Here is a 27,453-nt window from a genome sequence, read left to right on the forward strand (position 1 = left end):
AAAGGAAGCTTTCAACACCATATGGATGACTTGGAGCTCTACCAGACTGATGCAAAGCTGAGCCTCCACAGGAGACCAGAGACCTCTGATCTCCATCTCTCAAGTGAGGCCACTCCAACCCTGAAGTGATGAATCAGTCGCCACTGCTAAATCTGGGTGGGGTAGGGAAACTGGTCTGTCACCCGACTTGCTTCGGATGAAGCAGAAAGACTGGTCTGCTCCCGAACTGATCTTGGTCCTGTTGCCACCACTGCAGGTCTATTGAAGTTGCCTCTGACATGTGACCATGACCAGAGAGGTTCCACTGATGCTGTGTCCACTAGGACTACAGAGCTCGCATGTGCGACCTGCAGTGTTTCATCAGCAGGATGCAGGAGGCCACCAGTCCCATTTTCAGAGCCATCCTTACCAAAATCCAGAGCAGAGGCTGAATACTGGAATCATGGCCCCAATGCCCTGAACTCTCAGCTCTACGAGACAGGTGCTAAATGGCATTGTGTCTAGAATGGCTTCAATAAAGGAGAATGCCTGCAGAGGAGTAAGGTGTGACTTTGACACATTGATAGTGAAAACCCAACAATGTCAGGTTTGCCATAGACATGAGCAGGGTAATGAGTACCTGGGCAAGCCCACCTTCAGCAGCCAGAGAGTAGCTAGCCTTCAGCAGCCAGTTACCAAAGAAGAGAAAGTCTGGGACCACCGACCTCTGCCATTACTTTGATGAAGACCCAAGAAGCACTGGTAAGGCCAAAGGGAGCACAGAGAATTAAAAATGCCCCCGGCCCGGCGTGAACCGCAAGCGACATCTGTTGGCCTGCAGGACAAGAATGAGGAAATAAGTGTCCGGCTGAAACAGGATTACCAACACTATCATCCAGTCTCCAGGGTCGAGGGAAGATAAGACCTGAGCCAGGGTAAGCATCTTAAATTTGTCCTTTCCCAAGAAGTTATTGAGAGGGCACAGGTCTAAAACGACCTCTCTCCTTTTTTACAGTGGAAAGATTAACAACCACTACCAATTTCTTGTGCCTGCAACCTCTATGGCTCCTATGGCCAAAAGAGCCTGCACTTCCCGCTCGGATAGGGACAGATAGTCTGCTGTCAACTGGACGGAGGATGGTGGAAGGTGCAGAAGGGTTGCGAGGAGTGGTAAGGAGCAACCCTCCTGAAAATTTGCAGGAACCACTTGTCAATGTATTGTTTGCTGCCCTGGCAGAAAATTTTATTTCCTACCTCTGACAGGGTGGCTGTGTGCCATGAATGGCACATTAAAGAAGCTTGGTGGCTGTGGCAGCTGGAGGGATGGAAAACTGGGCTGCAGGCTACTCCTGTTGTCCATGTGGTCTCTGGGAGCTGAAGTCACAGCCACAAAAGGTTTGGCGGAGGGTGGGATTGCTGCCCCGGGTGCATCTGCTGGTGGTACTGAATGCCCCTACCAAATCTATAGAGGGGCGAAACAGGTGATGTGGAAGTTGTGGGGAAGCAGAGAAGCCAAGGCAGAACACCGGGCCCTGCTATCTCCAATGCACTCCAGAGCATGGTCAAATGTATTCCCAAAAAGGTGGGAACCATCAAATGAATTTTCCATGAGATTGGCCAGTGCATCACCCAACAAACCAGTGGGCTGCATCCAGGCATGCCTGAGAACGGCCACGATGGTGCCTGTGGCTCTACCCATAGTGTCCTTGGTAAGGGATCTAGCCCAGGCCCCCGACATTTGTCATTGGAGGGAAGGAGGGGCTCGAACCATGATCTACCAGGTTGCAGCACCCTAGGTATGACACTGATCTGACCTTCCTGAATGGGGAGATGAAGATCAAGGACCTCTGCTGACGTTTACACAACCATTGCAAAGGAGGCAGTTTACTCTGTGGCAGGGTGTGGAAAGTATCCAAATCACTGGTATCCTGGAGGTCTTCATACCAATTGTACTCAAGGTATAGGCTGGGCAAACTCGTCCACAGTATCACAGCCAATGTTATCCAAATTGGTGCCAAACAATTTATGTAGGACATACGCTTTTCTGAAGGACAAGGGCACAATATAGGAATCAGATGGGTGGCCAATAGGCTCCAGCTCCATGAGAAAAGCACACAGCCTCTGTTGAGGTGAGGAGGTGCAGGACTGGACTATGGGCTGGCCACTGTCATCCGGTGTCGATGCCACCAGCATTTCATGTTCCTGCAATGAATGTGCCACTAGAGAGCAAGCTGGAACGGGAGTCAGTACAAAACCCAGAGTAAAACCAGAGGGCCAGACTGGAGCCAAAGTTGGACATGCCAGAGAAAGTCCATTTGGGAGGCATTTCAGCTCCTTGGGGTGCCAGAGGGAGCCAGTAATGTGCCAAAAAGATGGAGCATGGCATGATAGAATTCTTTGCCTTGCATCGCTGACAGCCCTGTAAATTCAAGTTGCCTCAGGACAAATGTCAGAATCGGCTCCAAAGGAGAACAACTCAAGACCAAGATTGGGAGGCATGTTGTGCCTTCCCTGGAGTTCGGAAGTGACAGAAAGATGCAAAGTCCCACTTGGAGTTTTGGACTTGGTGTTGTTTCTTCGACTGCCCCAAAGATTTCTATTTGGGACAAAGATCTGTCATAGGAATTACCTCCAAAGTGGGACCAGGACCTACCCTTGGAACTAAACTGGTCATGGCATGGAGTCTTGTGGTGCATTGTAATGAAAAGCTTTGCTTCTCGATTCAGAATGGCCTTAGGGTGCATCAAGGTGCAATCACTGGTTTGGAGTCCTGGAGTCATAGTCCAATCCCAGGAAAGCCACATGCAGGTCTGTCACAGACATTTGTTTGCAGGTGGTAACTTTTCCTCCTGGCACACTGTCGCAAATGTATTGGGAGGAGGTAAAATTACAGTCACAAAAAGACGAGGGGTAGCTCTGGATCTACATCTGTTGGCACAGAAGAAAAAGAACTGATATCACATGCATGGACACCACCTACTTAGGCACCGCGTGTCACTTCTGGAGCAGAGCAAAGTCCACGCAGAGTCCGCAAGGTGCCACCTATCAGTCACACTGGAGTACCTCTGAAGACTTTCCAGATTCAATCTGATACCTGCGGGAATATTCAAATGGTGAGGAATCTGTGGATCAAAGTGTCTTTCAGAATAAAATGTATTTTCTTCACTCCTTACACTTTTCTTCTCTTAGAATATGTAGGACTAGATTTCCATAGAGGCGAAAGACTAAAGCATGCTGGAACAAAGAGTGGCCAATTACAACAATCTTCATGCATCACCTGCTGTGGGGCATTCTATATCAGTTCCAAAACATTGTCACATCATTTTATTGTATGCATAGTAAACAATTTACTTTAATGAGGAGGTTCAATTCCAGTCAGAGAATTTTATTTTGAGTTCACCATCACTGAAGATCCTCCAACGCTACATCAGTCTCTGCACAGAACTTTAAATTCCATTTTGTTTTGTGTTGGGGCTAACTGGTTTTACAAACAAGAGTGCATATCACTGCTTGAGACACCAGTATCTCCACCCAGCTCTACACCAATAGTACAACTTCAAAGCTCACTGGTTCATGCAGAGCAGAAGTCCTACCTCAAAGATTACCATCGCTGTTAGCAAGAGCCACAGTACAAATGCCTAGAATTGTACTTCAAGCTGCAGTACTACTACAAGCTTGTCATCATTGTTCTGAATTTTAGAGTTAGAGGCTCACAGGCTGCACTAGCACCCTCAGAACTCCGTAAAGTTGACATGAGATTTCTGGAGTTTTACACACATTCTTAATTGTATCATCTCCACCCTTGATAATGTCCTACTTGAAAATAACCATCATGTTTGTCGGAGATGAAGTGTAATTAAGCCTGTAATTAACCTTAAGTACTGTTTTAAGTTCACAACCACTATTCTAAAAGTTCAGGTTCTACATGCTCACAATCATTACTCTAGAGAGGTTTCCAACATAGTTAAGTTGTCTTTAAGACTCCAACCGGTGCCTCAACATAGAAACAGTAAGATGGCTTCAATAATCATCAGCACTGGGCAAGAGTAAACATCACTGTACTGTCTGTAAGGCTTTACCCAACCAATGAAAAGATACTACGTAACTTATGTATAGTCTAAATATGTACTTTGTGGAGTAATTACAAGGCATAGCACTGTGAACGAGGCAACTTCAATACCCATAAGATGAAGTAACTCAATTTGCACAAACACATCATAAGAAGGTGTCAATAGGGCTTAGAAACATGGCAAAAATTACTTTAGAACACCAATTTTTTAACAAGAGTAATGAAGGGGAAGCTGCTCTTTAGAAGAATTTCGAATTACTAAGTGGACTGCTATGCCGATAAAAAGGAAAAAAAACAGGACTGCGAGTATGGTGCAAAAAGATGTGAACAAATAAATGGTACAGGGGGAAATTGTAAATGCCATCATAAATTAACACATGTAAACAAAGCTGGGTGATGGGTAGCCGATAAACCTAAACATTTGTCACTGCATATACGGTTCGTGTTGAACAGATAGCTGTACAGCCTCCACCCCAAAGAATATGCTTACTCACAGAAATTGAATGTGCTGTGGTGCATTGCTGGGAGCATTCCAGTAGACCTCAATTTGTGTCTTCCTCGATTTACTTGTGTGACTGACAGCCGAGTCCTGGAACAAAGACACTTTCATAACTATAGGACTAGCACTGCAAGTCTGCAATCAGACCTCATGAGTATTCAAGCCTGAACATTCCATTACAGATGGATTGGCAACGTCTAAAGAAAGCAAATTATATGTAATTTTAAATGGAAAAGGCATAGTACACTCACATTATTGAAACAGAAGTGGCACAATGTCCAGGGAAGTAAAACATTTAATTACATTTTACTGAAGGCAGATAATTCCAGCCATGTGATCCACTGAGAAAGGAGCAATCCAACATTTTCGCACAGTGGGATTATGATAAATAACTGCATATATAAAGCTGAGGTAAAAGACAACCACCACCACCCAAAAATGTTAATATGAGTGTAATTAGCAACAACACAGAATTTATTAAAGGACTTATTTTATTCTAGGCAAATACCTTTGCCATTTTATTTTACTTGGACATTGGAAAATAAGATGCTGACTTTATGTAGAAATCCTTTACATACACAACATTAAAAATATACATAAGGTATTTTAGATAACTAGACCAGCCTGGAGTAATATGTTCCAGTACCTTTAGCAAGCACCTTCCCTTTCCTCTAGAAATGGGGAACCCCTCAAGCGTATCAAATCAAAATTATTGTTTTGTAATTAAAATCGTACAAAGTTTCTTGGTTTTTTTAAACAGTAATACCAGCCACATCAATTAAAAATTGCAAAACCCAGAATTACAATTCATACGTGATCCAGATGGCTCATCAAAACTAGTAATCATACAAAAGATAGTTAACTATATTTTTCCATCCTCTACTCTTTTGAGATGGGACAGAACTACACTAATACATTTCACTAGATTTGCCCAGGTTTGAGGATCACCTCCATTCACTGTCTCTTTCACATTGTAACAGGACTAGCTTGATAATGAAGCTATCACCAGGCCATATCTGATCAACCTAAAAAAGTTCTCAGGAGTACTACAGAGAGGGGTTTGGTTGTTGGCAGGAATACATGTTTTCACTGGGCACAGGCTGTATGCTCAATAGAAAAAGAGCTTCCCCTCAATGCAGCTGTCTTTGTTTTGTTTGTTGCTGTCTAGAGAAGGCTCACTAATGTGCATAAAGTATCAAATATGAAAGTGATGGAACTTGAGCTCCCTTCAGGGGCACACACTTGGCACTGTGCATTTGAGAAGTAGATAAGTTACAGTGTTTGTTTTTCTCTTACAGCAGTGTACATGGGAAGAGTGCAGTCCGGAGGAGTGTAATGTTTTCCACTCTCAACACCCTATCCTTCCCTTTTCATCATTACCTTTAGACCTCAGAATATACCTTTGGGTTTGTGAGCAGTATGGGCTGCACATGTCCAAACTAATGGATATTAATTTGGTCTGGTTTGAAAACACAGATGTCGCTAATTAGATAGGGCTTAGTCTTGCTAACGCGTCCCTTTATGACTAATATACTCACTTTGGGACTCGTTTTAGGCCAATGAATCTTTTGACCCTGATTGAAGACACCTTAGGACGAGATAGCTAATCAGAATGTCAATCAATATGTCAATGTCATCAAAATTCACAGTAATACGACAATTCAAATTAATCGAAGACATTTAATAGAACTCGCAAACCACCATGACCTTTCAGTCATGAATAACCACACCAATTTTATATGATTTTGTGAAGTTTATTCCCTATTGATTACAATTCTACTAATAGGTTTATTAGTCTCAAAACCAAGAAACACAATAGCATAGTCACAATATGGCAACTCTGATTAGATATCATCAAAGCAGAATCACGAACATTAGAATATAACACGGCGTCAGCATAGGTTATTTTTAGCAGAGTATCAGCATCACGTTATTCAACAAAGCATAGATTCAGTCATTTGTCTATTTGCGTCAGTTTAGTGAATCCCTCTCCTAACCTCGAGTTAGCATTGGCATGTTGGGCTTCATGCAAAACAATTTAGTAACACCAATTTAGAAAACCTCTAGCTATGGTCTCTGTCAAAAGGAGCAGTTGGTACCTGAAAAGGAAAAGCAAACAGACAATTACAATTTCATTGTCATATAGTTACCCTACGTATTGAGTCAGCACTCAGGTTCGGTCTTCGTCCTCAGGACATCAATTGATTCGCCATCAGGAATTCAGCAATCGGGTAAAGGGGCACTTCCCTCATAAGGAGGTAAAGTGTAAACGGGCAAACATAAGGCAAGAATGGTTTTAAGAACTAAACAGCAAAGTCTCTATGCAGAGTGACAAAGTGTCTGGGTCATAGCAAATCGCATCAGCATCTCCCAAACTCTCTCCTAGTCTCCTATTCTCTCCTGTTCTCCTTTACTTCCTGGTGTCAAGGGTTTATATCAGATTTTCGTTGTACATTCCCCTAAATTTTGGTTGGATGAGGGGGTTGCACCCCATTATCTCCCTCCAATTAACTTCAAATTAGCTCATTGAATTTGTCACCCCATAACAGTTCTCACGTATTTTATTGGTCCTTATGATGGACGTCTTTAGCGGGTGGAATGTCCAGTATGATTTCATACTCTCGTGGTCCTTTGCACATCTTCAGTCAGTTGCTCCATTGTCTGTACTGGTTCAGGCGACCTTGTACCTGCTAGTGGTCTACAGTGTTGCATTCAGCTAAAACAAATTCTACAAGCAAGTCGAATTTCATGAGAACGGATCTACTACAGTTACATTCAGCTTCTAGTTTGGAGAAAAACAAGAGTTCATGTCCTTCAGCAAGTCAGCACACTGCGCATTAAAAAAACACCTTTAATATGAGAGTCAGGCAGCTAGGCCTCGACTCATGCTAACTAAGGCCTAATGATTTATTAGCAAAACTTTAGCATATAGGTTTACAATATTAATGCAAAATCACATTCTTAATAAAACATTTCATAATTATTAGTTAATTTCATTGGTCCCCGTGTATATTTGCGGCCACTCCTCGTGGGCACATTTCAAGCGCACGTTTTAGCAAAATACATGGATACATTTTCTAGGCAGCATTATTACACATTAGTTCATAAACATTTCATGTTAATATTGATTATATAAGCTACGCTCTCTCAGTCTCTATTCACATGTGGGATCCCAGCAGTAAAGGATTTGATAGGAAAATGTCTACTTCAACTGAAGAGTCCTTGTATTGACCTTTTTGGATTCTGTGCAAAGCCTACGCCGAATACAGCAGAACGGAGTTGGATATGGGGGCAAGCAGATGATCATGGCTGAATGGCTGATCTGTTTATTATGAAAGCTTGTGATAAAGGCAACAGGCCTGATTAATTTATTATAAGAACATATCTTAACATGAGCTCTTTCGAAGATGGATTGTTGGTATTATGTATGAAAGCCTGCACATAAGGATTTTGTTAGAAGGAATCTCAGGTTTATATAGTAGGCAGGGATGTGTTATCCTCTGTGACGAAATGTGGATACAGAAGATTTGCTCTGTGAAAATCCTTGCTAGGCTCTATTATGGAAAACAGTATTTTGCTTTCCCAACTGTAATTCTGTATACCTTTGTAATTGTATGACTGTGCCTGATGGTTGCCTTATGGGAAATATTACGGTCCAAACAGTAAGCCTCGATTGGGAATGGTGTCAAGTTACAGACCTGATTGGTGCACTGAGAAACGTTATGCCTGGTATTTTAGGTCTGATCTGCTTAATATGAAAGGTTATGACAAAAGTAGTAGCCTAGCTTAGTTACTGTCAAATGCATTTCTTAAAGCAAGGGGGTATTTAACAGTGGGTTGTTCTCACATTGTGTTACAGGCAGGTATTTTGCAACATCTAAATATCACAGATTACTGTAGCAGTTTTTAGGTCGAGAGTAAAAGTACAACTTCTTGTATACATTTAAGTATACTTCTGTGCGCTTCCAGCTATTTTATTTGTTTGAGTGCCATTTAAAAAATCCTTGCTTGTTAGTGGTTAGTCATGCCTCTTTGTCCCTCCTTCTGTGTCGGAGTAGTGACGAACTACTGTATAATTAAGCCTTGACTGGTTTATCTGGGCTTTAGGGGACTTTTTTTTAAGCTTTGTTTCCTGTTCGTGTCCAAGGAAGCTTCCCTTTTCTTTTCAGAGTATTCTTGATCAGAGTTTTGCTTAGTTGTAAACAAGGCTATAAATCAGGCTGTTATCTTGGTCACATTTGATCTTTGTGGGCTCTCTGTGCCCTCTCTCAGCTGCTTGGCTCCTGACATTCCACTGCTTGGATTTTCTTTACTAGGTGTGCCTGCGATCCTGGTGCTGAAAGCAAGTAAGGAGGATCGCTTGTTTACTTAATTTGTTTCTTTAATTACTTGTCTTAACTTTGCAAAGGTATTGGAGGCTTTATATGCATTCATTTTTTGGAGGCACAGGGAGATTAAGTGATGTTGAGAGGATGCCGTGACTCGAACCGGGTCCTCCGTTCCAAAGTCGCAGCTCTAGTCGTTGTGCCACACCTTCTTCTTCTTGTACCATTCTGCATCAGTTGTCTTTACTTAAAATGCATTCTGCATCAGCTGTCTTTGTCATACTGGTCACACGTCTACTTCTCTTTTCCTAAGGTCTGGTATTTGGGTATTGAGCACATCCACTTTCCAGAAATAGGTCCCGTTTAAATAAGTTGAGACTATCAATTATTTTACTGTAGCTCCCACCAATCTGCTTTTGGCTTTGAGCTGTTAGAGAATTCCCGCACTGCAAGCATGTTTATATTGCTTTTCAGCAGTCCTTCTCACCCTCAGCATTTTTTAATTAGTCAGTATAGCTTCGCATCTATGTCAAAGCATTGATTGACATTTCACAATTTATTTACAGATCAATTTAGGTAATTTATGTACTAATTGAATCATTTTACCCAGAAACTGTTCATTTGTAAATATTGATAATGTGAAGCTAATCAAGTATTGTGTTTCATGTGAAATAGTGGCTGAATTTATTACATGATCTACAGCCAAGCCTAAGAGTTCAGTGCAGTAAGCCAAATTAAGCATCAATATGTAAGTCCCTCTGTCCCCCATGATAAGGACAAGGAGTGCACATTCAAAACAGCCAGGTCCCTGCAGAACTCCACAAGGATTAAGTGCTCTCAGATGCGTCTTGTTTCCACACACAGAACAGTAACTTACTTTATTGCAACCAGTAGCATAAATAATTATTCAAAATGTTTTCCTTTTTTCAAATCATGTGAAAAAAGTAACATACAAATACTATTGCTGGTAAGACAGGATCAAGAGATGTCATGTCCGCATTCTTTTCTGCCTAGCTGCCCTGATTGGACACCTTTTAAGAGTCATTTAAGTTGATTGGTTTTCAGTTCAACCGATATGCTCAAAATATTGCGTCTGAAATTCTTCAATGGCAGCTGAAGGACAGTTATCCCATGCTACTGAACAATCCACATGCAATTCATTTTAAAAATGTTTTTTGTCCTAGAGATTTTTTTTAGTAGACAAGTCATTATTTTACTTCCAACGACTGTTTAATATTGAAATCAATAGTCGAAATCCATTTTACAGCTTAAAAATGCTACAAATGTCAAGTTATGGGGCACTGGAATCAATTACATTACATGTATTCACAGATGGATTTGCATTAAAATTGCCCTTGTAAACCACTGAACCCCAATGCATTTGCAAGAAAAAGATTGTCGTTTTGGCAGGCCTCAGCATCTGTGTTCTTTGTCCAATGGCGACACCAAGTGACAAACTGAAGCACTGTACCGTGGCAGCACCAGAAACTGTATTAGAGATCAATTCGACTTGAAAAAAATTTCTAGTCATTATACTCATTAATCACCTTTCTTTAGTTAGCTCGAGATTCCACTTTACATTTTAATAAAAACACTATCCCTGTGCCTGCTGAAACTCATTTGCAACAGGCCTGCCAACACAGTGCCGCCATGTGCCACATTATAGCAGCAGTTTTCACAAGGACACCAAGTGAAATGCCAATATCACATGGTGGACAGAGGATGAGATGGAAACCTCTAGATGTAGTAGGTTCCAAATACATTTCTAGAGGATCCGTGGAGTTAAGCTCACTTTCCCATTTTCTGACCTCCTCAAACACAGGGAGGCAGGTTTTTCTTAAGTGACGGGCATAGTGACGGACGTGTGTCTACTGCTATGCCAAGGGAAGGACGCACTAACCCCCACCTACTCTAATGGCCATGCACCGCCCACAAGACCCGACCTCCTCTCTCAGACAGCGAAAATCTGGCAGGAGCTGTGTGCTCCATGTGTCTCCTGGAAGCACTTTCTTTGCCAATCCGCATGAGTGAAGCTAGTGTGTCTGGTGCAATAGTGTTAATGAGCAATGAAAGTGCATTTACATTTTTTTTTATTTTCAGAAACAAACACCCAGGGAGACTTTTGTTTCCAAAAACTAAACAAATAAATAATCTAGAGCTCAATAATCTAGAGCTCTCTTCCATAGTTTGTGTCGGAAGAGGGTGTGCCACTGTTTGGAAAGAACAGGAAAAATAAATTTTCTTGGGAATTCTGTTAGCCAGCCAGCAATTCAGATGGTGAGGTGGTGAAAGTGGTATTCCATTGGAATTAGCATGGCAGGTTTAAATTAGGGTGATAAATGGCAATATTTTCATTTTTGGCTACAGATAGAGGAAGAAGTTAAATGGAATTGCTTTAGCTATATACAGGGCCACTGCAATTATGTGTCAGGAAAAGACCAGATTATGAGGCAGGGGTTGGCCAATTTATGTGGCATGAAAAGTCCAGTTATGAATTTACAATGCCAATAGCTCTAACTCAAGCAAATGTGAGACCTACTGCATTGCAAATGCTCATTTTTTATTTGGTGTTGGCCACCCACTCTGGCAAACATGTGAGCTTTTCACAGGAATGACTCTTGTTAGACACGGTTAAGAGAGGTTGTATACTGTTTTGCAATTAAAAAAATAACTGTATGCATGATGGTTGCAAGCGTAAGTGCACTTAAATAAGCATGAGTTGGTAATGATGTCAAGCTAATGCCAAAGGCCAATCATTTTAACAGTTTGTTTGGAAAAGTTATGCCGGATTCCATAGGCCTAACTGGTTGATTATGGAGCATTAGGACAAAGCCAGTACGCCTGAACTGCATACTGTGAAAAGCAAGTGTTTAAGGCGATTGCCTTGAAGGATGGATTGTTATTACACTGTGTTAAAGCTTGTAGGGAGGTATTTTGTTACACAGAACCTCATAGATTACCCTAGTAAGCAAGGATTTTGATGATCCACCCAAACAAACTATGGGGGTAGAAGATTTGCACTATGGTCATTCTTATCAGGCTCCATTAGGAAGTTTTTTTTGTTTTGGCAACTGTAACTTTGTAGATATGTGTAATTTTATTACTGTATACTTGATGGTTGTTCTTTTGGAAAACCTATACCTAACCCGGTGGGATGGAGTTGTTAATGGGGACAAAAAAATAATAATAATAATAATATTCATCAATAACAAAGTATTTTTAGGAGTGATTGTTTATTATGAAACATTACAAAAAAGGCAGCAGGCCTGGCATTTTGAGTGTGAAAAGCATAACCAATTCAATAGACATCTGGGGCAGAATGTTATACTCGGTAGGAAAGACTGCAGGTAACACTTTATTCCATAGAATCTCACAGATTACCATAGTAGGCAAGGGTTTTGGTGTTGGGTATCCCCTCTGACAAATAATGGGCGTAGACAATTTGCAGTGCAGGTATCCATGTTAGTCCCTAAAGAGAGGGTTAATATTTTACATTTTCAACTGTAATTTTGTACCTTCATGCCGTATGCCGGATGGCAGAATTGTAGGAAAACGTAAGCTCAATACAGCAGGCTTGAGTTGGTATGGTGACAAGCCAAAAATGCCAGTTAAAGGTCGGATTGGTTCACTAGGAAAAGGTATTTCAGATGCTGTAGATCTGACCCGTTTCTTATGAAAAGTGATGACAAAGTCAGTAGTCCTGATTTACTTACTGTGTGTCATATGTTAGAGCATGGGTCTGCAGTCATGTATTTTGTTACATGAAATCTGAGATTACCTCTGTAGGAAAGGATTTTGGTATTGGTTGCCCAGTTAGACAAACCTTACGAAGAAAAAACCTTTGAACTGTCATAATTCTTCATAGAATCTCTTCAGAATGTCCGACAGGTTTAGCTGTCTGCCGAGATTTTGTAGTAAAAATAATATTAAATCACTCATCCATGTACATAAATAGATTTTCATATAGAAACACAGAAGGTCTTTGGGTGAGCCCTCTTCTGCCATTGGCCTCTCTGGGTGTCATTTACACTCCACTTTGTTCCAGTACAGCATACTGCGTGTGGTAATGATTCAGTCCACGTCAGTTACTCGTTCCTTTGCCCTGAAAATGTTGCCATTTTATTTTTTTAAATCAGATTTGCATATCCATCTGAAAATGAGTGAGCTTTAGTGACACGGCCAGTTGATCAGTTTTTAATTTTCGTTTTTTATAGTTCTTTTAATTTCTTCTCATTGTATTTTAATTTTGCTTAAGATGATACTACGGATTCCCAGGCAATGCTAACAGGCCAGTTGCTTGCCACTTATTTCAGCAGCAGTGCACCGTGTAGCCACTTCCTCTAAACCAGGTGACCATTATGGAATTCTTTCGTCAATCATGTATCATTGTTTTTCCAAAATGGCCAACACGATTCTAAATGTTGCGTCCTTTCTTGAACTTTCAAACAGCTCTACATATGCACAATACCACTGCAAGATGGACACCTATGCTATTTTTAGTTTCGTTAGGTTTTCTTTTTTCTACTTGTATACTAGAATTTATCTTGCATATGTTGAGTATTGTGTGTGCTTTATTGTGGTTGAATCAGAAGGAGAATCAAAGAGTGAGTCAGTGGATGGAAAAATGGAGGTATGAGTGGAAAGAAAAGTGACAGATTCCATAAATGATGACTTATTGAATCCCCTAACCCATCAATAACACAAAAGGCATTTTCATTCATATGCGAGACCTACTAGCATGGCCAATCGTTTGCTGAGCCTGTTTTGCAGCTCTGGAAGAGGCACTGGACAGGCACAAAATATAGATCAATGTTGCTTGTTTATAACCGCATAGGTATTAGGAATTACAACAATGTTTCTTGGCTGGCCAGGCGAGCCACAATTCTATTATTGGAATACATTGAATAGGAATAAAACGATGTCTTGTTGCCATGGACAGGGTTGCTAAAACATGATTTGGAAGAGAGTTTTCGAAGTGGCTCCCTGCTGTGTAACCTGCGTGTTTCTTTATGCCCAGTCTTCTATGTCCCATATAAAGGGCAGGGTTTTGACTTGATTTTTTACTACAAGTTTAAAATCCCCCACACTTATTGACGAGTTCCAAAGAGCTTTTGGATGTCAAAGGCTCAGTGTGTTATTAAAATAATTTGTTTAGGAGACGCCGCTAAAGTGTCTCAGTGATAAAAACGTGCTAAACGATTGATTTACAAGAGGTTTTACTCGTGTGCCAGATCGTGCACCAGCTGGCAAAAAAAAAACAAAAAAAAGGAAACATGCTTTCAGAGATGGTTGCAGCAAATTCAATTCTGTTCGGATATGCGGTTGGCTAGTAGAACTAGCTAAGTGAAAAATGTGCCTAAATAGATTGCAATGTATTCTACCTAGCCAAAGGTTCAACTTCCCAGGAAAGCCAGCAAGCCGTAGTCAACAGAATGAAATAATGTGATTGTATGGCTGAAGAAGAGGATTAATCGAGGAGGACGCAAACATTTTACAGAGACAACAAACAGTAAAAGTCATAGAGGCAGATTTAGGTTTTAAATAGACCAATTATTCGTTTGGTGAGCCTTGATCATCATCCACACTCCAATACAGCAGTTGTTACTTTTCTTATCGTGGTTTCCCTCATGTGCCTTTTATTAACCTTTCACTTTTTACTAATAAAACAAGGATTGCCAACTTATTTGTGTTACTTCTTAATTTGTTAATGGCATTATACCTCGTCCAGGCAGTCAAGGATCTCTGAATACCAGTAGCTGATTGATCTAAAATAATCGTGTTGGATGCTTATTGCAGGGATTGAAGTCAAAATGTGTCCAATTTTGAAGGATGAATTCCTTGTATTGTAATGACATCTGGCAGAACTGCTGAAAATAAAAGTTGCAACCTATTGTTTAGCAGTTTCGAAGTTTAAATCATTTTTAATATTTTGATGGTCAAAAGAAACATATGTCGAATAATGTTGATTGGATACATTCCGCTTGCTTTCTCAATATGCTTTTCATTGGGCTGCACACAGTGCTATCTCAGGCTCATATATTATGCCACTCTAGAAAAAGACATGCCATGTGCAAATTAGTCGAGATCATGCTTCAACAGGAACAGTCCGGCCCAAACTGACAGGCCAGGATCACAACTTAGGGTTGGGAACAAAAGAAACCCCAGACCGGTCTCTGCCTACTTTGGTCTCGTCAGTTAGGTATACCTTGTGTTATGAGGCATACTGAGCACAGGGCATGTGTCTAGAAAAACCCATTGCACTTAGGGCAACTACTGTAACACACATCATGATATTGGACTGAATGACTAAATTCTTCTCTAGTATTGGCGATAGCTGGGGCTGCATCGCAGGCCATCAATTTTTGCCCACGCTCACATGATCCCAGTTAATCTGTGCCTAAAAACGGGAAACTAGTGGTACGCATTCCAGGACAATCATTAGTTTTCTGCATTCCACCTCTGTTTTATATTATGCCACGACATTGCACAAAGTCATTTCATATAAATACAAGCTGAGGAACTGGGCGCATAGACATTCCTTATTGGTTCATCTCAATGGAGCCTACGAAGCAGCTGCGATTCTAGCATGAAAGAGCTCTGGAACTACTGACCATTATTTGGTAAATATATTACATGCACTTCATTTTATTAGATAAAGGAACAGAGATTGAGAAAGATACCATGATTTGCCCAATACTACATAACGTGGTTAAGCCAGGAGTGGAACCCAGGTCTAACCAAAACCACCAATGATGAATTTCAGTTTAACACCCCAGAGCAAAGGTTGCCCAGATTGTTTTTCTTATCATTAGTTATTGCTTGTAAAGTGCAGTTGCATAACATCAGGAAACTTTAGACAGTAAGAAGGTGCAAAACTCCAACGTAAGAAGGGCAAACAGCAGCACGCTTATGACAAATTTAAAAAGCAAAACACAAATGGCCTAACAGATGGCACAGATCCTTAATAAAGCATAGCTGTATACGCAACTAAGTTGCGGTCAATGAGAATTCCATAGTTGGGAACCTTGAATGGAAAAAGGTGCCGAACCTCAAGACTTTGGCAGAAAAATAGGGATCAGCAATGGATGCAAAAAGGATGGGCCCCATTTGATAGAAGCCATGATGTGCCAGGAGCGGAGACAAATAAGGGAACAGCATGCTATGGGACAAGATCTCCTTTTCTTAAGACCACCAGTCAATCAAACTAGACAGTCAAGTTCTGTTTGTTTAGTAGCATGCAACTAAGGCCTCCGAGTCTCAGATAAATGACATTCCTGTAATCCAGAGGAGAAAGTACACATGCCCAGATAACCTGTGGCGCAGGGAGAATGAAAGGCAGAGATGTTTTCCGTAATCTCAGCTGCAAGTGGCCTGTGGACCTATTGATCTTTGGCAGAGATTGAAAGCTACTGATCAGAGTTGATGCCCAGATATTTTTGGGACTATGATGGGGGTAGGCCACATGTCCAGTTGAGGTGGTCAAACTTATCAGCCAACAGCTGGCACCAGCATGAGTTCCATTTTGTTGGCATTTAACTTCAAAAAGATGGAAGTCATACAACTCTGAAAGGCTGCCAATCAGTCCTTATGCTGATGGATCATTTTGATTTCTACTCATACCTAAGCAGACGCTGTGTTATCAGATTATGAGACTGTCTAGAAAACAAAATGAGTGAATCAACTTTAAGAGACGATGGACAAGTAGATTAAAATTTGGGAGAGGACCAATCCCCTAGGGTCAATAAATCTTACTGACATTTCTGGTAACTTAAAAAAAAGATGATGGGGGAAATTTAAGTAGGTAACCTACAGGAACCACACCAGCGAAACATAGTGCCCTCTGGGATCATCCCAGCATTGTAGTCAACCAGAAAAGCTGTCAAAAATATCAAAGGCGTTGGAGAGGTCCAGGTATAAACCTGTTCCATGTTCATTATGAACATCCACTTTAACATAACATGTATTGTGCCGGCTGGGAAGCAAACTCTGTTCATCATCCAAATGTTTCATGGGATCCAAGTAGCCAGCAAAAAACAGGTCTAGATTTCTGATCATGATGATGGAAGGCACAGTGATGGAAGTTCCTGAAATCACTGGGATCGAGTCTAGCTTTGTTGATCAATTGGGTAACTGCATTTTTCTTAGAAACATTTTTTTAACTTTACTTGTATTTTATATCATGCAGCACCCAGCTATTTTGCTTGATTTATAACCTGGACGAGGCTGTAGAATAGCATCCTGGGATTAACATCTTACTGGTAGGAACTGCTTAAAAACTGCAGATCATAGATCCATTTATAAAAAGTGGTAACGTGCTTCCAGTAAGTATACGCGAGAAAGCAACAGTCAAAGAACCTTCATGTCAATACAAAACGGCTATGATGTCTGCACTTTTTTATGTTACCAGTATTGAGCTTTTGGCAAATGAAGGTTTACAATTAGAAGAGTAGGGCTACTCATGATTGGAATTTAGCCATATGCAAATGTTCCAAGATCATCCGTATGACAGCCCACACGTGCTTCATGACATTGTAAGATTATATCTGAATGAATACGTGATTGCACCCTCATGGTTGGGCTCTGCCATAAGCAGACCCTGCCATTACAGGCCTAACTTGACACGCCTCACACACGCTTATTGTGCGTGTGCTTGGATAGCTAAGAAGCAGGATTCTCTGCTGTGCCTCGCTGTGAATAAGTGCTAAGGCACTGTCAGGTTCTTTTAATTCAGGCTACGGGCTTGGCTCTGTGGACACGCTTTTTTGGATTCCTTTCATTCAGTACGCATTAAGATCTCCCGGCACTGATTGTATAGAGGCAGCGGATTGCAGTATGCCTTGTGCGGCTTTAATGATTATTGGCAGTTGTGTCTCAGGCACTTCATAGAAATGTCCTGATGATGATCCCTGTAATGTTATAGGATCAAAACATCGTCAACTGCACATCCAGACCCTATATAGAGAGATATATATATAAAGAGAGAGAGATATATATATTCAGATAGGGCATTCTTGTGATTTTATGTATGTGACATATATTGGAAATTGTATTTATATGGCACTTACTACCCTGAGAAGGCGTCAAAGCGATTTTCGGCGAGTAGCACACTACTCCGAAACCCAAAAGGATTAGTGGTGGAATAGTATAGGGGTATACAGTATTAGTTTTAGGATAGGGAGGTATGATTTAATTTGAGCAGAGGAAATGAGGCTGTTATAGATGGACTGAACAGAATTATGGAGGTATAGGAGGAGGAAAGAATCCAAAAGTGTTAACTGGGAGATAATAGAAGCAAGATGAGGTTTGGGGTGAGTAAAGGAGAGATGGAGAAGGGAATCGTCTGTAGACAGGGATTGGGGAGATCATAGTACTACAATGAGGTTTGGGATGAGTTAAAGGAGAGATAAATGAGGGATAATTTAATAGGGTTATTTGGGAGATCATAGTAGTAAAATGAGGTTTGGGGTGAGCCAGGAGGGGTAGAGGAGGGAAGGGTCTAGAAAGGGGCATTTTGGAGATAATGGTAGTAGATTGTATTGGGATGAGTCAGAGAGTGGAGATAAAGGACAGATAGATAGCGGTATAGGATGAAAGTGAAAAAGAGTAAAGGTTTTGAGAGAGTATTTCTTTCCTCCTGTACAGTAGGACTAAAGTAATAAATATATAGATACATTATCACATAGCACGGGATTATATGTGCAAGGTATATAATATATTAATATTTAGTTGTATTGTATAAAACACACTTTTAAGAGATGCAGTATTTGAAGTTAACTTATTTATGCCCTTTTATAACATGTTATCTTTCCTTAATATTTCAATAGTAAAATGCTTGTAAATAAATAGTTGATATAAAATTTACCTATTGCGATAGATAAAATAAAAAGAGACACCTAAATATGGCATCCACGAACGGTGGGCTGTACTAAAGCCACCATCTTCCCTGCTTCCAAGAACATGAAGAGTCAAATACAAAAACCTAATTTTGTACCACAGTTGTGGCATTATTCTAAGAGGTAGTCTATTTTCCCTATTTTTTGGGCTCTCAAACTACTTCCAGTTTGTGGCGGAAACCAGTGTGAAACCCATGAGTGACCTAGAAAAGCTATAGATTTCTGAAAAGTAGACAAAATACTGAATTTAGCAAGGGGTCATATGTATAAATTCCTCAGGGTTTTGCCTAGGAAAATAACTGTTGAAATAAAGAAATATATAAAGTGAGTAGGAAAAAAAACATGCATTTATTCCAATTTTCATCTGTAACTTTTTCTCACAATGGCCAATTGACAAAAGCAATATCACATATCGTCCGCTAGTCCCTTCTGGTTGCAAAGATATATAGGGTTTGTAGGTTCTCCAAGTAACCAAGGTACCCAGAGCCAATAACTGAGGTGCAACTTGAGTATCAAGTATAGACCAATATTTATAGAGAAATAGGCAGAGTGAAAACTAGGCATCAAGGAAACATATATTTCTGAGCAGTGGTCATTTTTATATCTCTGAACTGGTCGGTACCCATACTAGCATATATTTTGGAGAGTATGTTTCAAAATGTCATCTTTCTTATACAATGGCTTACATTTGAAAGGCACAAATGCAGCAAACTCCAATATGTTATAACAAATGTTCTACTATTCTATGCTCCCACGAGTCTCTTGATAAAAATGGTGCCTCACTTGTCTGGGTAGGCCTACTGCCTGCGACAGGAAATGTCCCAAAATGCAACAAGGACATCACATTTTTTTTCACCGAAAACTGGTCCTTTATTTCCCCCCAATGTGGGTAGCTCGAGATTTTGGACCCTAGCTCAGCCGGCACCTAAGGAAACCTAGCAAACCTGTACATAGACATATAGAAGTATCCAGGGTGGGGTGACTTGCATGGCTCACATCATGTTTTCCTACCCAGAATCCCCTGCAAACCTCAAACTTTGACTAAAAAAAAAGAAAAAAGAAAACGCCCCAAAACACAACATGGACGTATCACATATTTTCCACCGAAAACTGATTATTTTTTTCTAATGTGGGTAGCTCAAGATTGGTGCACTTCAGTCACTTGCTAGTAATTGCCTGAGGTTCTCACGGAAAGGTCACCCATCATTCCTTGACATGATGCACTATATTTTTTTGACTATGCATTAAATATAGTTTCTCAATATGCTACCGTGATTGTGATATTTGTGTTGATAACAATTGTGTGTATTTTAAATTCAGTATGCTCTTTGTAAGGATGTAATGATATTTGTGTTTTGACCACTGACTCCACATTGCACTTAGCCTAGCAACACACCATCACATCAGTGATCACCAGCTTAATTTTGCCTATTGACATTATTGTAGCCTTAGCCACCCCCACGTTAAAAGCTTCAAGTAGTTTTCCACGTTGTCATGCTTTTATTCTGCTTGTTTTCGTGTTCTTTCCCCAAAGGTTTAGGCTGATAAGAATGTACTAGGACGACAAGGAACGATTTTGTTTTGATGGGGCACCTTGTGATTTTGGCAAAGTCCCAATGCGTTGTTTTCAGCTGGCCTAAAGTAATCAGCATTTTTTGAATAATAAACTTATGAGGAGGGAGTTTCTAGAATTGTTTGTTCAAAGTATAAGAGGCCGAGACCAGATGGACCAGGGAGTGATTCAGATCTCATGCACAGGACACCAAGGTGTGTCATCCTTCCTCTGAGGATAATTGATTGCGCTCCCTCCACGCTCGATTCTGGGATCTGGCGATTTGAAGCGGATAGGAGGGAAATGTAATCAATATTTGCTTTGCATTCTAGTATAGATACATATATTTGCTGTTTATGTTGCAGTGGAGAATCATTTCTACACGTTTTCATTTCATTGCTGTGACCATTTTTAAACGTGCTTTTAGCATGGTAATCTCCTTTATGAGCCTTGCGAAGTGAATTAATAAATGTCTTCTTTAGACTAAGAAGCGCATTCCACAGATTTTTGTCAGTGCATGAATGCTTCAGCTCAGTCATTAGTGAAGCAAAACAAAAGGACCAGCGTTCCTTTAAAAATTTGAAACTAAGGCAAAGTGTATAAGAATTATATAGATATATATTTACATTTTCAGCGAAGGAAATAATGAAACACCCAAGTAACATATGGATAGAAGGCAACACAAGAGATTTGGATTTTCTTTAACCCCTTCTGTGCCGCGGACGTAGTGGTTACGTCCTGCGGCACAGTGCTGCTGTGCCGAGGACGTAACCACTACGTCCTCGGCACACAGCCCAGAGGGAGCGCTCTCGCTCCCTCTGTGGGGTTCCCCCCCACCCCCCCAAGTCAGGGATGGAAGGGGAAGCCCTTCCCCTCCCACCCCCGACCCCCCCCAACCCCCCCTGTGACGTCAGCGCGCGAGCGCGCGCTGATTAGTCACAGGGTCTCCCCCATCGCGCTGGAAGCAGAGCTTCCAGCGCGATTGAAAAAGAAATGCTTTTGCATTTCTTTTTCAATCCCATGGGGGAGGCCCCGAGAGGCTTCAAAGGGAAGGAAATGTATTTCCTTCCCTTTGAAGTCTCTCACAGGTTTCAAAAGCTGGATTGCTTGCAATCCGGCTTTTGAAACCCCACTAGACACCAGGGATTTTTTTTTTTCTTGAAATTGGCAAAAGGGAGCGACCCCTTGGGCAAGGGTCGCTCCCAGGGGGGCATTTTTTTAGGAAGGCCTTTTCTGCCCCCCCCCCCCCCCCCTCTAGGCACCAGGGACCATTTTTTTTTTTGTGATGAATTCTTTTTTTTTAGGTGGGGAGCGATCCCTTAGGCAAGGGTCGCTCCCCTACGGGGCAATATATATTTAGGCCATTTCTGGGGCAGATTGGCCTATTTTGATAAGGCCAATCTGCCCCCAAGGGGGGCAGAAACCATTAGACACCAGGGAGTTTGTTTTTGCGCGCGAATGTCACGCAACAAAGCGACCCCTTTGGCAAGGGTCGCTCCCAGGGGGGGCAATTTTTTGGGAAGGCCTTTTCTGCCCCCCCTGGGGGCAGATCGGCCTAATAATAGGAAGAAAGCTCTAGGCGCCAGGGCAATTTTTATTTTTTGTTCTTTTTTTTTTTTTTTTAGAGATGGGGAGCGACCCATCAGGCAAGGGTCGCTCCCCTGGGGGGCAAATTGTATTTAGACCATTTCTGCCCCCCTGGGGGCAGATTGGCCGATTTTAGGTCAATCTGCCCCCAAGCGGGCAGAAACCACTAGGCACCGGGGATTTGTTTTTTGGCGCCAATGTCACGCAGGGGGAGCGACCCCGTAGGCAAGGGTGGCTCCCAGGGGGGGGGTGGGGGGGCAAATTTATTTTAGGCCATTTCTGCCCCCCCGGGGGACAGATCGGCCTATTATTAGGCCGAACTGCCCCCGGGGGGGGGCAGAACACTCTAGGCGCCAGGGCAATTTTTTTTTTGTGTTTTTTTTTTTTTTGTTGTTTCTTTTTTTAGAGATGGGGAGCGACCCATCAGGCAAGGGTCGCTCCCCTGGGGGCCAAATTGTATTTAGACCATTTCTGCCCCCCTGGGGGCAGATTGGCCAATTTTAGGTCAATCTGCCCCCAAGGGGGCAGAAACCACAAGGCACCGGGGATTTGTTTTTTGGCGCCAATGTCACGCAGGGGGAGCGACCCCGTAGGCAAGGGTCGCTCCCGGGGGGGCGGTGGGGGTTGGGGGGGCAAATTTATTTTAGGCCATTTCTGCCCCCCCGGGGGACAGATCGGCCTATTATTAGGCCGAACTGCCCCCGGGGGGGGGGGGCAGAAACCTCTAGGCGCCAGGGGAATTTTTCTTTTTTTTCTTTGTTTTTTTTTTTTTTAGAGATGGGGAGCGACCCATCAGGCAAAAGTCGCTCCCCTGGGTGACAAATTGTATTTAGGCCATTTCTGCCCCCCTTGGGGGCAGATTGGCTGAGTTTAGGTCAACCTGCCCCCAAGGGGGCAGAAACCACTAGGCACCGGGGATTTGTTTTTTGGTGCCAATGTCACGCAGGGGGAGCGACCCCGTAGGCAAGGGTCGCTCCCGGGGGGGCGGTGGGGGTTGGGGGGGCAAATTTATTTTAGGCCATTTCTGCCCCCCCGGGGGACAGATCGGCCTATTATTAGGCCGAACTGCCCCCGGGGGGGGGGCAGAACACTCTAGGCGCCAGGGCAATTTTTTTTTTGTGTTTTTTTTTTTGTTGTTTCTTTTTTTAGAGATGGGGAGCGACCCATCAGGCAAGGGTCGCTCCCCTGGGGGGGCAAATTGTATTTAGACCATTTCTGCCCCCCTGGGGGCAGATTGGCCAATTTTAGGTCAATCTGCCCCCAAGGGGGCAGAAACCACTAGGCACCGGGGATTTGTTTTTTAGCGCCAATGTCACGCAGGGGGAGCGACCCCGTAGGCAAGGGTCGCTCCCGGGGGGGGGGGGGCAAATTTATTTTAGGCCATTTCTGCCCCCCCGGGGGACAGATCGGCCTATTATTAGGCCGAACTGCCCCCCGGGGGGGGCTGAACACTCTAGGCACCAGGGCAATTTTTTTTTTGTGTGTTTTTTTTTTTTTTTGTTTCTTTTTTTAGAGATGGGGAGCGACCCATCAGGCAAGGGTCGCTCCCCTGGGGGGGCAAATTGTATTTAGACCATTTCTGCCCCCCTGGGGGCAGATTGGCCAATTTTAGGTCAATCTTCCCCCTAGGGGGCAGAAACCACTAGGCACCGGGGATTTGTTTTTTGGCGCCAATGTCACGCAGGGGGAGCGACCCCGTAGGCAAGGGTCGCTCCCGGGGGGGTGTGGAGGTTGGGGGGGCAAATTTATTTTAGGCCATTTCTGCCCCCCCGGGGGACAGATCGGCCTATTATTAGGCCGAACTGCCCCCGGGGGGGGGGGCAGAACACTCTAGGCGCCAGGGCAATTTTTTTTTTGTGTTTTTTTTTTTTGTTGTTTCTTTTTTTAGAGATGGGGAGCGACCCATCAGGCAAGGGTCGCTCCCCTGGTGGGGGCAAATTGTATTTAGACCATTTCTGCCCCCCTGGGGGCAGATTGGCCAATTTTAGGTCAATCTGCCCCCAAGGGGGCAGAAACCACTAGGCACCGGGGATTTGTTTTTTGGCGCCAATGTCACGCAGGGGGAGCGACCCCGTAGGCAAGGGTCGCTCCCGGGGGGGGATGGGGGTTGGGGGGGCAAATTTATTTTAGGCCATTTCTGCCCCCCCGAGGGACAGATCGGCCTATTATTAGGCCGAACTGCCCCTGGGGGGGGGGGCAGAACACTCTAGGCACCAGGGCAATTTTTTTTTTGTGTTTTTTTTTTTTTGTTGTTTCTTTTTTTAGAGATGGGGAGCGACCCATCAGGCAAGGGTCGCTCCCCTGGGGGGGCAAATTGTATTTAGACCATTTCTGCCCCCCTGGGGGCAGATTGGCAAATTTTAGGTCAATCTGCCCCCAAGGGGGCAGAAACCACTAGGCACCGGGGATTTGTTTTTTGGCGCCAATGTCACGCAGGGGGAGCGACCCCGTAGGCAAGGGTCGCTCCCGGGGGGGTGGTGGGGGTTGGGGGGGCAAATTTATTTTAGGCCATTTCTGCCCCCCCGGGGGACAGATCGGCCTATTATTAGGCCGAACTGCCCCCGGGGGGGGGGGCAGAAACCTCTAGGCGCCAGGGGAATTTTTCTTTTTTTTCTTTGTTTTTTTTTTTTTAGAGATGGGGAGCGACCCATCAGGCAAAAGTCGCTCCCCTGGGGGACAAATTGTATTTAGGCCATTTCTGCCCCCCTTGGGGGCAGATTGGCTGAGTTTAGGTCAACCTGCCCCCAAGGGGGCAGAAACCACTAGGCACCGGGGATTTGTTTTTTGGTGCCAATGTCACGCAGGGGGAGCGACCCCGTAGGCAAGGGTCGCTCCCGGCGGGGGAGGGTGGGGGTTGGGGGGGCAAATTTATTTTAGGGCATTTCTGCCCCCCCCCCTGGGGCCGGCTGAGCTACAGGCCAAACACCACAGGTAGGCACCTTGCAAAAAACAGCTCTGTTTTCTGTGAAAAAATATGTTGTGTCCACGTTGTGTTTTGGGCCATTTCCTTTTGTGGGCGCTAGGCCTACCCACAGAAGTGATGTACCATTTTTATCGAGAGACTTAGGGGAACGCTGGGTGGAAGGAAATTTGTGGCTCCTCTCAGATTCCAGAACTTTCTGTCACCGAAATGAGAGGAAAAAGTGTTTTTTGGGCCAAATTTTGATGTTTGCAAAGGATTCTGGGTAACATAACCTGGTCAGAGCCCCGCAAGTCACCCCATCTTGGATTCCCCTGGGTTTCTAGTTTTCAAAAATGCACTGGTTTGCTAGGTTTCCTCAGGTGTCGGCTGAGCTACAGGCCAAAATCCACAGGTAGGCACTGCTTTTTATAAAAAAATGTGATGTGTCCACGTTGTGTTTTGGGCCCTTTCCTTTCGTGGGCGCTAGTCCTACCCACACAAGTGAGGTATCATTTTTATCGGGAGACTTGGGGGAACGCTGGGTAGAAGGAAATTTGTGGCTCCTCTCAGATTCCAGAACTTTCTGCCACAGAAATGTGAGTAACATGTGTATTTTTAGCCAAATTTTGAGGTTTGCAAAGGATTCTGGGTAACAGAACCTGGTCCGAGCCCCGCAAGTCACCCCTCCTTGGATTCCCCTAGGTCTCTAGTTTTCAGAAATGCACAGGTTTGGTAGGTTTCCCTAGGTGCCGGCTGAGCTAGAGGCCAAAATCTACAGGTAGGCACTTCGCAAAAAACACCTCTGTTTTTTTCCAAAATTTAGGATGTGTCCACGTTGCGCTTTGGGGTGTTTCCTGTCGCCGGTGCTAGGCCTACCCACGCAAGTGAAATATCATTTTTATCGGGAGACTTGGGGGAACGCTGGGTGGAAGGAAATTTGTAGCTCCTCTTAGATTCCAGAACTTTCTGCCACAGAAATGTGAGGGACATGTGTTTTTTTAGCCAAATTTTGAGGTTTGCAAAGGATTCTGGGTAACAGAACCTGGTCCGAGCCCCGCAAGTCACCCCTCCTTGGATTCCCCTAGGTCTCTAGTTTTCAGAAATGCACAGGTTTGGTAGGTTTCCCTAGGTGGCGGCTGAGCTAGAGGCCAAAATCTACAGGTAGTCACTTTGCTAAAAACAGCTCTGTTTTCTGTGATATGTCCACGTTGTGTTTTGGGGCATATCCTGTCGCGGGTGCTAGGCCTACCCACACAAGTGAGGTATCATTTTTATCGGGAGACGTGGGGGAACGCTGGGTGGAAGGAAATTTGTGGCTCCTCTCAGATTCCAGAACTTTCTGCCACAGAAATGTGAGGAACATGTGTTTTTTTAGCGAAATTTTGAGGTTTGCAAAGGATTCTGGGTAACAGAACCTGGTCCGAGCCCCGCAAGTCTCCCCTCCTTGGATTCCCCTAGGTCTCTAGTTTTCAGAAATGCACAGGTTTGGTAGGTTTCCCTAGGTGGCGGCTGAGCTAGAGGCCAAAATCTACAGGTAGTCACTTTGCTAAAAACAGCTCTGTTTTCTGTGATATGTCCACGTTGTGTTTTGGGGTATATCCTGTCGCGGGCGCTAGGCCTACCCACACAAGTGAGGTATCATTTTTATCGGGAGACGTGGGGGAACGCTGGGTGGAAGGAAATTTGTGGCTCCTCTCAGATTCCAGAACTTTCTGCCACAGAAATGTGAGGAACATGTGTTTTTTTAGCCAAATTTTGAGGTTTGCAAAGGATTCTGGGTAACAGAACCTGGTCCGAGCCACACAAGTCACCCCTCCTTGGATTCCCCTAGGTCTCTAGTTTTCAGAAATGCACAGGTTCGGTAGGTTTCCCTAGGTGGCGGCTGAGCTAGAGGCCAAAATCTACAGGTAGTCACTTTGCTAAAAACAGCTCTGTTTTCTGTGATGTGTCCATGTTGTATTTTGGGGCATATCCTGTCGCGGGTGCTAGGCCTACCCACACAAGTGAGGTACCATTTTTATCGGGAGACTTGGGGGAACATAGATTAGCAAAACAAGTACTATTGCCCCTTGTCTTTCTCTACATTTTTTCCTTCCAAATATAGGAGTGTGTGTAAAAAAGACATCTATTTGAGAAATTCCCTGTAATTCACGTGCTACTATGGTCACCCCGGAATTCAGAGATGTGCAAATAACCACTGCTCCTCAACACCTTATCTTGTGCCCTTTTTGGAAATGCAAAGGTTTTCTTGATAGCAATTTTTTACTCCTTATATTTCAGCAAATGAATTGCTGTATACCCGGTATAGAATGAAAACGCACTGCAGGGTGCAGCTCATTTATTGGCTCTGGGTTCCTCGGGTTCTTGATGAACCTACAAGCCCTATATATCCCCGCAACCAGAGGAGTCCAGCAGACGTAACGGTATATTGCTTTCGATAATCTGACATTGCAGGGAAAAGTTACAGAGTAAAACGTAGAGAAAAATTGATGGTTTTTTCACCTCAATTTCAATATTTTTCTTTTTCAGCTGTTATTTTCTGTAGGAAACCCTTGTAGGATCTACACAAATGACCCCTTGCTGAATTCAGAATTTTGTCTACTTTTCAGAAATGTTTAGGTTTCTGGGATCCAGCATTGGTTTCATG

At 43.2% G+C, this 27,453-nt stretch overlaps 1 protein-coding gene across 5 annotated transcripts in view; it reads right to left on the minus strand.

The window, feature by feature from the left end:
• FRRS1 (ferric chelate reductase 1) overlaps nt 1-27,453 on the minus strand; it is a 268,799-nt gene that overhangs the window by 169,034 nt on the left and 72,312 nt on the right. For all 5 annotated transcript variants that reach the window (XM_069232144.1, XM_069232146.1, XM_069232147.1 and 2 more), the window contains exon 4: nt 4,543-4,637. In XM_069232144.1, coding sequence (XP_069088245.1) covers nt 4,543-4,637 — 95 coding nt within the window. The remainder of the gene's footprint in view (nt 1-4,542; nt 4,638-27,453) is intronic.

The sequence above is a fragment of the Pleurodeles waltl genome, chromosome 4_2 (genome assembly GCF_031143425.1).
Source record: "Pleurodeles waltl isolate 20211129_DDA chromosome 4_2, aPleWal1.hap1.20221129, whole genome shotgun sequence".
Lineage (NCBI taxonomy): Eukaryota > Metazoa > Chordata > Amphibia > Caudata > Salamandridae > Pleurodeles > Pleurodeles waltl.